At 37.9% G+C, this 14,756-nt stretch overlaps 1 protein-coding gene across 1 annotated transcript in view; it reads right to left on the bottom strand.

Moving 5' to 3' along the window:
- Positions 1–5,002: 5,002 nt before the first annotated feature.
- The window catches only part of LRRC69 (leucine rich repeat containing 69), a 109,244-nt gene continuing 99,490 nt past the window's right edge, over positions 5,003–14,756 (bottom strand). The window contains exon 8 of the mRNA XM_006884628.1: positions 5,003–5,122. Within this exon, the coding sequence (XP_006884690.1) occupies positions 5,003–5,122 (120 nt within the window). The remainder of the gene's footprint in view (positions 5,123–14,756) is intronic.

Consider the following 14,756-nt stretch of genomic DNA (forward strand, 5'->3'; position numbering starts at 1 on the left):
TATCCTTCCCCTGTCTCTGTTTCCCTTGGTGAGACTGATGCTTGATTTCTTCTTGTTAGAAATATGCTCCTTTTTCCATACACTTTAGGTTATTTTAATAACCTAAATATATTAGGTAATTATATTAGGTAAATATATTAGGTAATTATAACTAGTTGTAATTAGAATAATTAGAATTTACTAGCAATACTAAAATAACTTACCTTTCTATTTGCAACTAATTCCCCACAATAAAGACAATAAGAGTTTATAACAAACAGTAAAAGAGATGATGAGTCTCTTTTGTGTTCCCCTAGGGAGCTCTGGTAAGAGCTCTTACTCTTAGTAGTAAGAAGCTGTGTTGCAAACACAAATGTGCACTACTTGCATCCACCAGATTCTCTAAGGGAAAAGGATGGGCATTCTCCTCCCATGTGATTTTACTGCCTCTCAAAACTGGCTAGAGGAGCAAAGATGGGTTGGTTCCAACTCCACAGCAAACAACAACAACAAAATGCTATTCTGCAATACACCTAACGAAATTACAAAGATCCACAGAGTAGCTAGCTATGGGAAAGATAAAATCTGAAATGGAAAACTTAAAACACTGCTCTTAGGACGTCACTTTCATATGGAAAATGAAGCTTGATTTTAGTAGAAAATAAAAATAGTTTGCGGTATTTCCAAGAGATTACAGATTGCCAAAAGGAAATCACACACTCATAAATTCAGCACACATAGATTAATTAGATTTCTGATTTAATTAACCAATGATTCGGAACATGGGGCTAGCCCACAGGGCAAGAGCAGATGTATCCTTCCCCCTCTCTGTTTCCCTTGGTGACACTTGATGCTTGGTTTCCTCTCATTAGAAAGAAACATGCTCTTTCTTTCACACACTTTAGGCTGTTCGATACTATCTGGTACCACTCTAGAGCTGGTTCCTATTCATCATTTGCTTCCATTTTTTCCAAACCTCAAATGGCAGTTTGGCTAGGAGGTGCTCCTTCAGGTTGACTCTGCCTCCATCTCCTCACCTACTTACTTGAAGGGATTCTGGCTTTCAAACAAGATATTTCCGCTTGTTCCAGGTTTCCGTGAAAATACAGATAAAAATACAGAAGGCCAAGTTACATTTACATTTCAGAAACACAGCAAATACTTTTTTGTATCAGTGTATTCCAAATATCATATGGTACTTCCTTAAATTAGAGAATTCTTTTAAATTATTTTATATCTGAACATAAATGTAAATGGACACTAATTTTATTTGTGAAGTGTGGTAACCCTCTTTAAGACCATTTTGAGCTTTCCTGTCCTAAGTATGAAATTAGCAGCTCTTCAAAGAGCATGTTTTTCTCATCATGGAGAATCGTGGAAGAGATGAGATTTGTAGCATTATACGTGGAGCCTACACCCTCACATGAGGACTGTGAGCACAGTGTTAAGGCACAGAGATGACGAGACATGTAATTGTAGAAGAAAGTTGCATATTCATCAAAAGAGCACCAGTGATAGTTCAACTCTATCCTTAAATATCCATTGATCTTGTTCTAAAATAATAAAAAAGACCAAACTCGTTTCTCTCAAATCAGAATCAACTCATAGACGACTCTACAGCTGAACATCTGGTGAATTTAAACCCCGTACCTTTGGGTCGGCAGTGTAATTCTTCACCTCTAGGCCACTGTTGTTATTGGTGTATGCCATTCAGTCGGAGCCAACACAAAACTGACCCTCTAGCAGGTTTACAGAGGTAGTAAAACACATTAAGAGATTTTCCATCTTTCTCCTATACAGTGGCTGGTGAATTCAAACCTTGTGCCTTTGGGATTGTGGCAAAGCTTTTTAACCAAGAGGCCACCAGAACTCCCACTAGGCAACTAGAGCTCCCTTTATATATGAATATGTGTTTGTATATTGTCTATATAGGCAACTATGGCCCTCAGGCCTCATTCTAACTGTTTTTGGTCAAACATTCTTCTAAGTGATATAGTACTGGTCTGTCCACTTGCTGTACAGAGGTAACTCATGGTTGCTGTGATGCTAAACACTGTGACACTGATGTGTCAAATGAGATAACGGTTACCCATCATGGACAGTGTTTGGTGGAGCTTCCCAATGAAAAAAAAGCTTGGAAGCAGGAGTGGCATCCGCTTCCAAAATAGCTTGTCTCCAGAAACTCTATGAATGTGGAAAAACAATGAAAGTTATACAAGTGTTCAGGTCTTTCTTTCATAGGATCGCTATGAGTCATCTAGGACTCGACAGCACTTAACAGCAACAATAATAAATAACTTTCCTAGCCTATTATTATATAAGCTTCCTGAGAGACAGCAGAGGCTTTTCTTGTTTAAAGTGCTAAAAAGCCAGAATGTCACTTTAAAGACCAAGGTGTGCCTGACCCCACCATGATATTTTCAGTTGCTTCTTTTACATGTGAAAGTTGGACAACGAAGAAGAATTGATGCCTTTGAACTGTGTTACTGGGGAGGAATACTGACTACGCCATGGTCTGCCAAAAGAACAGAGAAATCAGTCTTGGAAGAGGTACATCCAGAATGCTCCTTAGAGGCAAAGATGGTGAGAGAAAAGGAGCTTAAGAAAAGACTATGGGAAATTGAGCTTAGTGCACAGTGTCTGAAGCAGAAGATGACCATTAGTGCTTAAATTTGCAAGAGAGAATCATCCAGATGAGAAACAGAGGGGTTCCTTGTAAGTTACCAATAGCCTTTGAAAGAACAGTTGTATCAAAATTATGGGGCTGACACCACTTTCAGGACCTTGACATGTAAATAAGATGGAGGTGGTAACGGATGGTAGTCTATCTTTTGTGTCTCCTAGACTTGAGAGGTCTGACTATATTAAGTGTTTGTTTAATACTTAAAGGGTAGAAGGTGAGAAGCTTAAGTTTTACATAAGTAAAAAGATAAAGATCTCACCCAGCCAAGATGGAACATAAATTGTAGCTAAGATCATGATATTTAAAATGGTAAACCAATTACTTTTTTTAAAGACCCAGCAGAGATGTGAAAAGATGGGATAACAGTGGGCATAGTTCAATGGTGCTTAATTTTATAAAACACAATGTATGGGAATGATTGTATGAAACACAATGTTAATGAAGCAAAGTGTGAAACATAATGTATACCAATTTTGTATGCAAACCAATATAAAATTTTTAACAGGAAAAAATTTTAAAGATTTAGGTTGTATAAAGTTATTTTATTAATTAAAAATTATACTGAGCAGTTTTCACTGCAATACAGGATATTCTTGTCATACATTTTCAATCATTCCAGTGTCTTTCATTTGTATTTACTTTTATTTTTGTTTAAACTTCATTCTTGGTTAATGATGCCTGGAGAGTACCTTGAGGCCTCATTGCTGGTGCCTAGTCTTCTTGGAGTTGAGGGCCTCTCAGACGTGCTTCATTGACTTCCCTTTCCAGCTATGCCACAGGCAACTCTGATGCATAACGGAGTATGTCCTGACATGAACTCCTAAAGGCATTGGGGACGGCAGTGTAGTAATATAAACTATACAAGAGATCAAACTCCCTTGTGTTTTCCAACAGAAGGAACATCAAGTACATATGTGAATAATTATCTTTCTAATGGAATTAAATATAAAGGGCTAATTATTTGCTTTTCTGAACTCACAATTGCTTTCTTTAACATAGTCTTAGGAATTATTTCTTAGCTTTGATTCTCAAGGGGAAGTCTGGCGACATTGTGAGTTATGTTTTGGGCTGGTAACCAAAGGGTTGACATCCACTAGTCACTCTTCCAAAGAAGGATAAAGCAGTCTGCTCCTATTAAATGTGATGTTGTTGTTGTGTATGGTCATGTTGAGTATGACTCTTTGTGACCTATGAACAACAGATAAGAACCTTGACCTATCCTGTGCCATCCTTATCATCTCTGACATATTAGATCCCATTGTCACAATCCCTGTGTCAATCCATCTCCCCGAGGGTCTTCCACTCTTGCACTGACCCTCCACCTTTCCAAGCACCCAATGAGGGTTCGTCATGAGTTGGAATGAGACATCAATGGGTTGGGTTTACTTTGGTGGTTCTCTCCTAAGGGTGTTCATAAAAATCACTGGGAGGCCTTGCTGTCCTCCTCCACCATCTGAGAGTTTTTTATTCAGGGGACTTGGTTTGGGGTTAATATTTAAAGTTAGATTATGAGACAGTGTAATCATTGTCATTTGAAATTGTGGTCAATGTGCCTTACTCAGTTCATCAAGTTTGTGTTGTTTAGTGAATCAAGCAGTGGAACTATGTATCTTTTATAAATCAATGTTCTGAAGTCTCTGAGAAAAGCTAATATTTCTTTGGCATGTCTAACAAGTTCTGTAGTGGTGTGCATGCTGTTCAACACAAGCGCACTTCCAAAAACCACCCATCTTCATGACTAAAAACTAAACGCCAAGCCCAGTGTCGTCAAAGTAATTCCAACTCGCAGAGATTCTACTTCTCTCTCCAGTTTTCTGATGTTCTTCAGGGAATATGGACCAAATTCTCATGTGAGTACAACTTTCCAGGCATCAATCAATTTCTCCTTTCTTAAGGAAGTGGAGAGATATTATGAAAGTACTAATAAGGTGCTATTAGGAGTATCCAAGTAAAAAATTCCAGCCTTTTACTCATTTTTAAGCCTGAATGGTACAAACCATTTGCAGTCATAATAAAAATCTACAATGGGCAGGTAATGTTCATTAAATGAGAAGGAAAAATTAATACTCATTTGCCACATTATCTCCCTTTTGTCCATATTTTTCTTTTAAAGTCCAAGTGAGAGAAGGAGTGAGACAGTACATATCTACAACCTAAACAATATATAATTAAATCTCAGTGCTCAAATTTATATCCTTACAATAAATAACATTGTTTTATTTCATCTTTTGCTGAATTTGTTTACAAAGAAAGCAGATAGCACGGTAGCATGGTGGGACCTGATCTAACAATGACCTCAGAGTGGACGGGACATAGCAGGTGAGGCTGGAAATGACCTTCCTACCTGCTCTGCACCTGAGCAATCCCAAAGACGTCAGGGCCACGCTGGTGAAAGCATTTATATGAGCAAACTGACTTTCGAAGAGGTATCCACTGAACGTCTCTGCTCATTTTACAGTTCTAAAAAGCAAAGATTTAAAATAAAATTAGCAGGGCAGTACTGGATCTATATTCTGCATCAAAGAAATATTAGCTTTTCCCAGAGATGTCAGAACATTGATTTCTAAAAGATACACAGTTCTATTGCTTGACTCACTAAACAACCCAAATTTAATGAACTGAGTAAGGCACATTGACCACAATTTCAAATTGCAATGATTATACTGTCCTATAATGTAACTTTAAATGTTAATAAAGAAAGTTAAGACTAGCTCAATACAAAGACCTGGTGGCTTAGTAGTAAGGAGTTGCACTGCCAACACAGAGGCATGTGGTTCAAATCCACCAGCTTCTCTGCTGGGGAAAGATGGGTAGTCTCCTTCTGTGTGATTTACTGCCTCTGAAAACCTTCTAGAAGGTGAAATATAGGTCAGTTCCAACTCATCAGTACACAACAAAAACAACATTAACACTGATGTTAAAGCTCTGTGGCACAATGGCTAAGTGTTCAACTACTAATCAAAATGTTTGTGGTTCTAACCCACTCACCCACTGCCTTCATAGGAGAAGTACATGACAATCTGCTCCTATAAATATTACAAACTGGAAATCCTGTGGGGCAGCTTTGGATTGAAAGGAGTGTCCTGTGTCATGATCTTTGTGTGCCAGAATGTCTTTACAGTTTATTTTTAGAGGTAAACAACCTATCTGTCAGTTCGTTATTGGGGTATGATTTGTGTGTTGCCAATTATTTTGTATCTTAGATGTGTATAGACCTGGGTATTATTTGCACCTATTAGCACAGCATTTGTCAGTCTTTCGTACTGGTGTAGCTTTCACGGTGCTCTGATACTGAAATCTGTGCCATCAGTCTCAGACAAATAATTGGACAAACCAGACTCTTGGAGGAAGAATGTGGCATCAGGATCAGAGGAAGACTCATCAAGAACCTCTATGCAGATGACACAACTTTACTTGCTGAAAGTGAGAAGGACTTGAAGCATTTGCTGCAGAAAATAAAAAACTACAACCTTTGGAGGTAAAGATGAAGAAGCATCATCTTTCATACTTTGGTGAGGCTATTCACTAAAGAGGGACATCAGTCTTGAAAATATGTAGCAGTCATCAAAGGAGAGGAATATTCCCAGTGAGACGGATCAACACAGTGACTTCAGCAATGGACTTCAATTTTTCTGAGACGGTGAGGATGGCACAGGATAGGGCAGGGTTCAGGTTGACTGTTACAAGTGACTTAGATGGAGGCAGATTGTATGAATAAATGGAGCAAAGGGCATTTTAAGAACAGTAAAACTGTCTGTATGCTAGTTGAACAGTAGATACCCCCTGAAGGGTCAGCTATGAGCTGATTCTGACTTGAAGGAACTTAACAACATAACTTTAGACATTTGGCAAAACCCAGACAACTATGCTACATGGAATAAACCATTATATAAACGATGTTGTTGTTGTGTCATCAAGTCCCCTGCAACTCATAGTCCTGAGGCAATCTCACCATCAGCAACACGCCATCCTCCAGAGCCCCAGTTAGTGTCAATCAATCTCATCCAGCATCATTTTCTCCTGCATTGTCCCTCCACCTTTTCAATTATGATGTCCTTCTCCAAGAAATAATCCCTCCTGGCAACATGCCAAAGTATATAAGACAGAGCTTTAAAACCCTTGCCTCCAATGAGCAGCTTGCTTTCACCTTCTCCAGAGCAGACCTGTTTGTTCTCTTGGCAGTCCATAGTATGTTCAAATACTCTTCTCCAGCACCACAACTCAAAGACATTGATTCTTCTACTTTCATTTGTAAGAATGCATATACACTGGCTCATACATAGCAAATGCACTACAAAATTGTGCAGAAAGTAATTATATAACACAACTCAAATATATTAGTAGAGCAAAATCCCAGGATTTATTCTGGATAAACTGAAAGAAGGAAACTGTCTTTTCATTGTAGGAAGACACAATATAAAGAACCCCTGACTGAAAATGAGCCAAAACAAAGGGAAATGGAGCCAACGACCCCAGAAAATAAGCCCTTGATGAGATTCTTGGACACCTGAATTTAGTCATGACTAAGTATTCATTCAAGTCTGTCACTGGGTCCTTTATGTGCATAAAATAGCAGAATAATTTTCATTGAGTTAGTATATAGTAGAGTTTCTTTAGCTTGAAGCCAGAGTCCTGACCAATTAGAAATACTTATACCCAACAGCATACTAGATAAAGTACAGAGACACCAACATATAGTAAAAACTCCTTTTTTTCTAAGATTCTCTTTAGCATCTAGCTAGAAAGACAAAAAATAAACTTTAAAATAACTAGGAACCTAGGAGTCAATTCAATGATTTTTTTTCATTTGAGTGTATAAAAGGGCAACATCTTTATGGGCTGCATGTTATGCAATAATTTACAATATAAGAGGTCAGCTGGGTTGGAAGAACAACTAGGGTGTGGCTGCCTAGAGAGACAGTAGAAGGATATTTTATGAAGGGAGAAATTAAATAGCATATATTTATTGGGGTATCAATACAGTATGAAAAATAGATGCTAAAAAGTTAAATCACAGAATATCAACAAGTGCAGTAGTTCAGGGCTAAGAATAATCCGTGTTCCTCTTACCATTGTCACATTTAGAATGGTATTTGAAATCTACCTTCCATGAGAGAATGATTATTATTACTATTATTATTAATTATTATATAACTAGATTCTAATGGTTAAGTGTTGATATTTTGCTTTGAAATTGTGACAGATGTCAAAAGATCACATTCAGTGATCATCTTCCTTTCCATGTGATGAACAGCATTGTCCTCCACCAAGCCCTGCCTGCCTGCTTCGGGAACCTATCTCAGCTGATTTAAAGGGCTATCAGAAAGAAACCACACTAAAGGCAGTGCAGTAAACTCCTGCTTATGAAACCAGGACAAAGAGTAGCATTGTGAAGTGAGACGAAGCTCAAGGAAAAACATAAGCAAAAGCAACTGGGGTCATAGAGTTATTGGATTTGCTTTAGCCAGTTTCTCCATAAGGTGAAAAGTTTGTAATAGAAAATATTAAAGGCATTTTCTATTTCCACTGTGGTTTTAGCCATTTCCCTTGTGTCATTAAGACATTGCATAAACAGAGTTTGGGTTGGCTCCTGCTGCAAGCAGGAATGCAAAGAGTCTGTGTCCCTCTTTCCCCTTCTTGGGGGTATATTATTGTTGAGTTAGCAAAAATAAATGTTTTTGTTTAGCTGTAGAGGAGTTTATTTTACCAAAGGTCATTATCAGTTTTATATGGATTACCAAGTTTTGCAGGTAATTTTTTTCCAATTTATTAACCTCCACCTCTGACAGATTTCTTGGTGCTTTGATTTACTTCCTAGAAATTTTATGGAGAAAAAAATAATTGACTCAAAAAAATTCCTTGATGACACAACTTTCCACATAGAGTCATTATCCTCTGTGATATTTACTTGAGAACCATCAATTATTTAATAACTTACTTCTAGGTGTTCAATTAAATTATTATTTCCAGGTATGACATCACTATTGTTTCTACTGGTGTGACAGAAAAGTTCATTTGAAATGATAAGCATAGAGCCGAGGAACACTGACAATCCTTTCCATAGGGATCCTGTCTTCATAAACCTCAATTAACAAAACCTCATGATTCTATCAAAGATAATGGCTGCTTTGGTCATTATTGACAGCTAACAACACTGGAACATATGACCTTTTTCCTCAAGTCAGAGGAAGAAGAGTCAGTTTATTACTAGATATGTCAAAAGTATGTAAATCTATTTAAAAAAAAACCTCTAAATTATAAAATGCCATACAAGAGACTAATTTTTCATGGTTTGTAATGAACTGCGTCATGGAAAAAAGCGAAGAAACACAAGATTATATCCTTTTTCTATCTTAGGGAAAAGTTTCTATCTGCTTCAAATTTAAATACACATGTTTGCTACCTTTTATATCCTTTAAATGTCAAAATAGAAAAGATTTGCTTTATGAGTCAACAGATGCCTCGGTTACAATCACTGCCATTTTAAAATGCTGACAAACCAAGTTATCCAAAATAAATTCATAAAAACCCATTTGTTTTGTATACTTTCCCTAAAATCACAATTTAATAAAGAAAGAAGACATTTCTCTCCATCTCTCATTGTGTTCATGCAGTTTCCAACACACAGACAACCCTTCAATGGATTTCCATGGAACTTCCCACCTTCCTCTCAAGGAACAACGTGTGGATTCAAATAGCCAGAAGAGCATGACTGTTGAGTTAGCAGTGCATCTGTTCATGGACCACACTCATCTGAATGTTTTGTTATATGGCACTGAGTCAAAACCAACTCTCTTCTCACTCTCCAGCTGATTTTCAGAGGCAGTAAAGTGCTTGAGAGGAGATTGTCCATCTTTCTCTTATGAAGCAGCTGATGAACTTCTTCCTACTAGACCACCAGAACTTCCTCCTTTTGATATATATTCGAACTAAAATATTTGGCATAAATTTCAGTATTATGTGAAGCACAATGAATAGAGGAGGAGAGAAGATAATAAGACGGTTTCCTGTTTTCTCATAAAAAGGTGCTATGGTGGGCAGAACAATGCCCCCACTCAAAGACATTCGTGTCATAATCTCCAAAACCTGTGAACATGCTAGGTAAATATGGCAAAAGATTTGGCTGACATGATTCATTTAAGGACCTCGAGATAGGGAGATTGTCCTGGATTATTTAGGTTGGCTTGATATAATCACAAGGATCATTTAAAATGAAAGATGAAGTAAAAACATTATATCTGACCTACAAAAAAACCAAAGCTACCACCTTTGAGTCAATTCCAACTAACAGTAAACCTATAAGACAAGGTAGAAATGATCCATTGGGTTTAAAAGGGCCCATGTAAACCTAGAAACCACATAAACTCTTGCTGATCCTCCACTGGTTTCTGATGCTGTCGATCTTTAAAAGAGGAAAAAACCTATCTTTCATGTGTGCAGTGTCTGGTGAATTTAAAACCGCCAACTTTTCAATTAACAGTCGAACATGTTATACCCTCCAACACCAAGAGTCCTTCCAAGGCCCCATGTTGTTAAGGTGCCATCAAGGCAAATAAGATTATATGAGAGTGACAGTCACTTCCTAAACAACTTACCTCAAGAAACTCTATGAACTCTATAATAAATGCCGATGGTTATAGAGGGGTTTCAGACCTTTTGTTCATAGGGTAACTATGAGTCGTGCTCGACCGGAAGGCAATCAACAGCACAAAAAAATATGTGAACAACAGAGCAGAACATTGCTCTGTCTTTTGCCATCCTCATGATCTGTGCCATACTCAAGCTCATTGTTGTAGTCACTAAGTCAATCAGTCTTGCCCAGGACCTTCTCTTTTGCTCATCCTCGATCCACAGCTGACCCTGTGGTGGATTTTCAGAGGCAGTTAATTGCACAAGAAGAGATTGCCCATACTTCTCCCGTGGAGTAGATATATATTTTTCAATACTCTTCACCATAACTAAAAGGCATCAATTATTCTTCAGTTTTCCTTATACATTGTCTTTTATAGCCATTCAAACATATGAAGATACTATGTCTTGGGACAGGTGTCACGTAGTCTTTAAATTGACATTATCTCTCTTGGGCACTTTAAAGAGGTCTTTGACAGCATATTTTCCTAATGCAACACATCTTTTGATTTCTTGACTGTTGCTGTCATGGCAGTTGACTTTGCATCCAAGTAAAATGAAAGTCTTGACAAATTCTTGATAAGATGGAGAGATAGACAGAATAAAAAAAAACAAAAACTGACTGACATTGAACTATTTCAGAAGGTGCCATATGAACAAGAGCCAATGGTAATGAAGGAGGAAGCTGAAGCTGTACTGAAGGAATTGCCAAAATATAAGGCCCCAGGAATTGGTGGGATACTGATTAACATGTTTCAAATAACAGATGCAGGCCTGGATATACTCAGCAGTCTATACTAGGAAATTTGGAGAACAAGTGTCTGGACTGACTAGAAGAAATCCATAGTTGTTCCCATTCCCAAGAAAGATGATCCAACAGCGTGTGGAAACTATCAAGCAGTATCATTAATATTACACACAAGCAAAATACCAATGAAGATAATTTAAAAACAGCTAGAACAGTACATACATAGAGAAATGTCAGAAGTTCAAGCAGGATTTAGAAAAACCTGTGGCAGCAGGGAGATCATTGCTGATGTCAGGTTGGTCCTGCTTAAAATAAAGAATACCAGAAGAATGTCTATTTGTGCTTTATTGACTACACAAAGGTGTTTGACTGTGTGGATCATAACAAGTTACGGCTAACACGGAGAAGAATGGGAATCCCAGGGCGCTTAATTGTGCTCATGAGAAACCAACATGTAGAGAACAAATAGCTGAGTAAAATATCTCGTTCACAAAAGGACAGATTCTGTATAAGACCACTGTTACATAAATGGGATAGTTATGGGAGGTGGGGCTGGGGGGGCATGGGGAAAGGATGGATAGATAATTCTTATGTTGGAACAGGTGAAGGAAATATCAATCTGAAATGAATCAGGCATTCTGTATATTGACCTAATTTTTTAATAATCCCTCATCCTTCCATTCCCATCCACAAATAAACTAAATTGATTCACAGGCCTGTGAACGTAAGTCATTCTTCTCCATACCAATCTCTTCTCTTTCCCTATGTATGTGAGCCCTTGAGGCCTGGTGGCAAGAAGCTGCACTGCAATCCTGAATGAAGGCACACAGCTCAAGGCCACCAGCTCCTCTGCAGGAGAAAAATAGGCAATCTCCTCCCGTACTATTAACTGCCTCTGAAAACCCTTTGCAGGGACTACAGGTCACTTCTGACTCTACCACACAGAACAACAAATAGGCCCAATAATTGCTGCAGATGATTGAAGAATATAGCTCTCAATATTTTAAAAAAATGAACCAATAGGCAGCATCATGATAGATGAAGAGAAGACTGAATTGTCAACAATTTTACTTGGATCAAAGGCATTAGCAGTCAAAAAAATCAAAAGACTTGTTGCATTGAGAAAGTCAAGGACTGCTCCAAAGTGCTAAAGAGCAATGATGTCAATTTAAAGACTAAGGTGTACCTGATTTAAACCACAATTTTTCAATTGCTTCCTATGTCTGTGAAAGTTAGACAATAAATAAAGATGATTGAAGAATCGATGCCTTTTATCTGTGATGTTGAATAAAATTACTGAATATATAATGTGATTCCCAGTAAACCCAACAGATGTGTCTTGGAAGAAGGGCAACAAGAGGCTCCTTAGATGCAAGGATAGTAACACTTTGTCTCATATGCTTTGAACAGTTGTCGGAGGGGGCTAGTCCTCGGAAAAAGACATCTTACTGAGAAGGATGGCATGTCAGGGAAAGAGAGGAAGACCCTCAACGGGATGGATTGCTTGACTGAGTGACTGTACCAAGGGAGCTGAACATATCAGAGTTGGTGAGGATGGAGCAGGATGGTGCAAGGTTCAGATCTGTTGTTCTAAGGTAAGATAACTCTGCATTAATTAGAGTTGACTCTCGTAGCTAACCACGGTAGGCCTAGGACAAGAGCTAGCATCTTTAGGGCCTTCTCTGGCCAGACAACCTATGGTAATAACACCAGAAATTCTGATCCACAAGCAACATCCATGTAAGCAGCAGTCAAAAAAAACCATTAGACCCTCTACCATGTAGATTGGCTGGCACAGTGATTGCCACAATGGTTTTAAGGACAGCAGAAATCATGTGGACTGGGCAGGATTGGGCAAGGTTTTTATATGTTGTACCTGCTGTTGTATACCAGAGTGAGAACCAACCCACAGCTCATCCTCCAGTGGGTTTTCAGAGGCATTTAGTCACACAGGAGGAGATTGACCATCCTTCTCCCGTGGAGCAGCTGGTAGCCTTGAACTACAAGCCTTTGGGATTGCAGTGCAGCTTTTGCCACAAGGCCACCAGGGCACAGAGTCTTTGTAAATTGGAGTCCACTTGAAAGCACTTAACAAAAAACAAGGCAATGACTGGCTCTAGGATCCACTTACGGAGTCTCGCTGGTGCATTCATTATAGTCTTCAATGACTAACAAAAAGGTCACTTGACTCTCAACCAAACTCATTGCAGTTGGGTCAATTCTAATCTGCAAATTAACTGAAGTTGAGCATCATTCAAAATTCTTTAGATGAAAAAGTATAATAGATACTGGGGAGTACCTGAAACTCTATTCAGAAGTTTAAGAACAAAAAAGAGAGTTCTCTGAAGGGAGTATGGATTCATTGACTTCCAGAGAAGGAGAATTTATCACTGCACAGCATGAGTATTCATTTTTCCTATCATTATTATATTCTGAATAAAGTAAAAAGGAATACTACATACTGTTTCAATTCTACTAAACAATAAATACATCTTACCTTGATGACTGTTTAGTATTAGAAATGAGATGTCTTCTGATTCTCTTAATGCCAAACACGCATTAAAATGACTAACCACTACACAAAGGTTTTAAAACCTACCTCCATTTTCACAGCTGACTGGATGAAATGATGTTTCATAAATGAATGTCAGTGGTATCTAAATAGCAATAACTTTTTACTGCCAAGTAAGATTTTGCTCTATAAGTAATGAGTAAAATTATTAAAGTGCAGTCTTATATTATGTTTCATTACTGGCAGCTTGTCATAAAAAAGGAATTAAGGTTACAAATTTTCATTTCTTTTCATAAAGTGGATCAGCATTTTTACTCATTTGTCGTGAAACCTATTCAGTCTAATCTCTTTTGAGGGTAGTTTTAATTACATTACATCATTCAACACAAGGTTGAGAGCTCATGTTCCAAACTGTTCCCTCCCTAAACTCCTCAAATTTAAAGGAATCTGGGGAAATGTTAAGTTCAACGAACGTAACTGTAAGAAATGAAAATGATCAAATGCATATCTTGGGCACAGGATCACTCAAGTGTTTGGAAAGGATTTTATGAGACTAGCTTACCTCTAAGTCACTAGTTAAATATATCTCCAAGCAGACAGTGACTAAAAAAGACCAGATTTCACTACTGTTTCAAAGGCTTATATTATTAGTAATTAATAATGAAAGCTCACTGGTACCTACAACAATTGCACTGGACTTCTTGGTAACCCTCTAATTGCTAGGGAGTGACCGAACTTTGTCTATCACAGTTTGGGCATGTTGGGGCCTGTTCTTGGAAAAATATATCATGCTTGGAAAAGTAGAGGGTCATCAAAAGGAAGGAAGAACCTCAACAAGGTGACTGACACTGGAACTGCAACAATGGTCTCAGGTACATCAGAGATGTTGAGAAAGGCAGAGAGGATAGGGCAAGTTCAGATCCATTATTCATAGGGTTGTTATGAGTCAGAGTCAACTGCAAAGACACCTTACAACAACAGCTAAACTATGGTGGAGAAACTAGAGTGTACAGAAAAAGACAAAAGCATTTGGACAAATTATGGCAAAGGTTACTATTTGAGAGATTAATTTTTCTTCTGTTACCTTTCAATCCTCATCATATTAATTCACAAAATAGACATGGTATCATTTCACTTCCACTGAGGAGTGAATACCGAAAAGAAATGTTCTTTTATCTTTGATTAATCCTTGAAAAAAAAGACAT

This window comes from Elephantulus edwardii, unplaced genomic scaffold, assembly GCF_000299155.1.
Source record: "Elephantulus edwardii isolate Elephantulus edwardi_28Jun2011 unplaced genomic scaffold, EleEdw1.0 scaffold00036, whole genome shotgun sequence".
Lineage (NCBI taxonomy): Eukaryota > Metazoa > Chordata > Mammalia > Macroscelidea > Macroscelididae > Elephantulus > Elephantulus edwardii.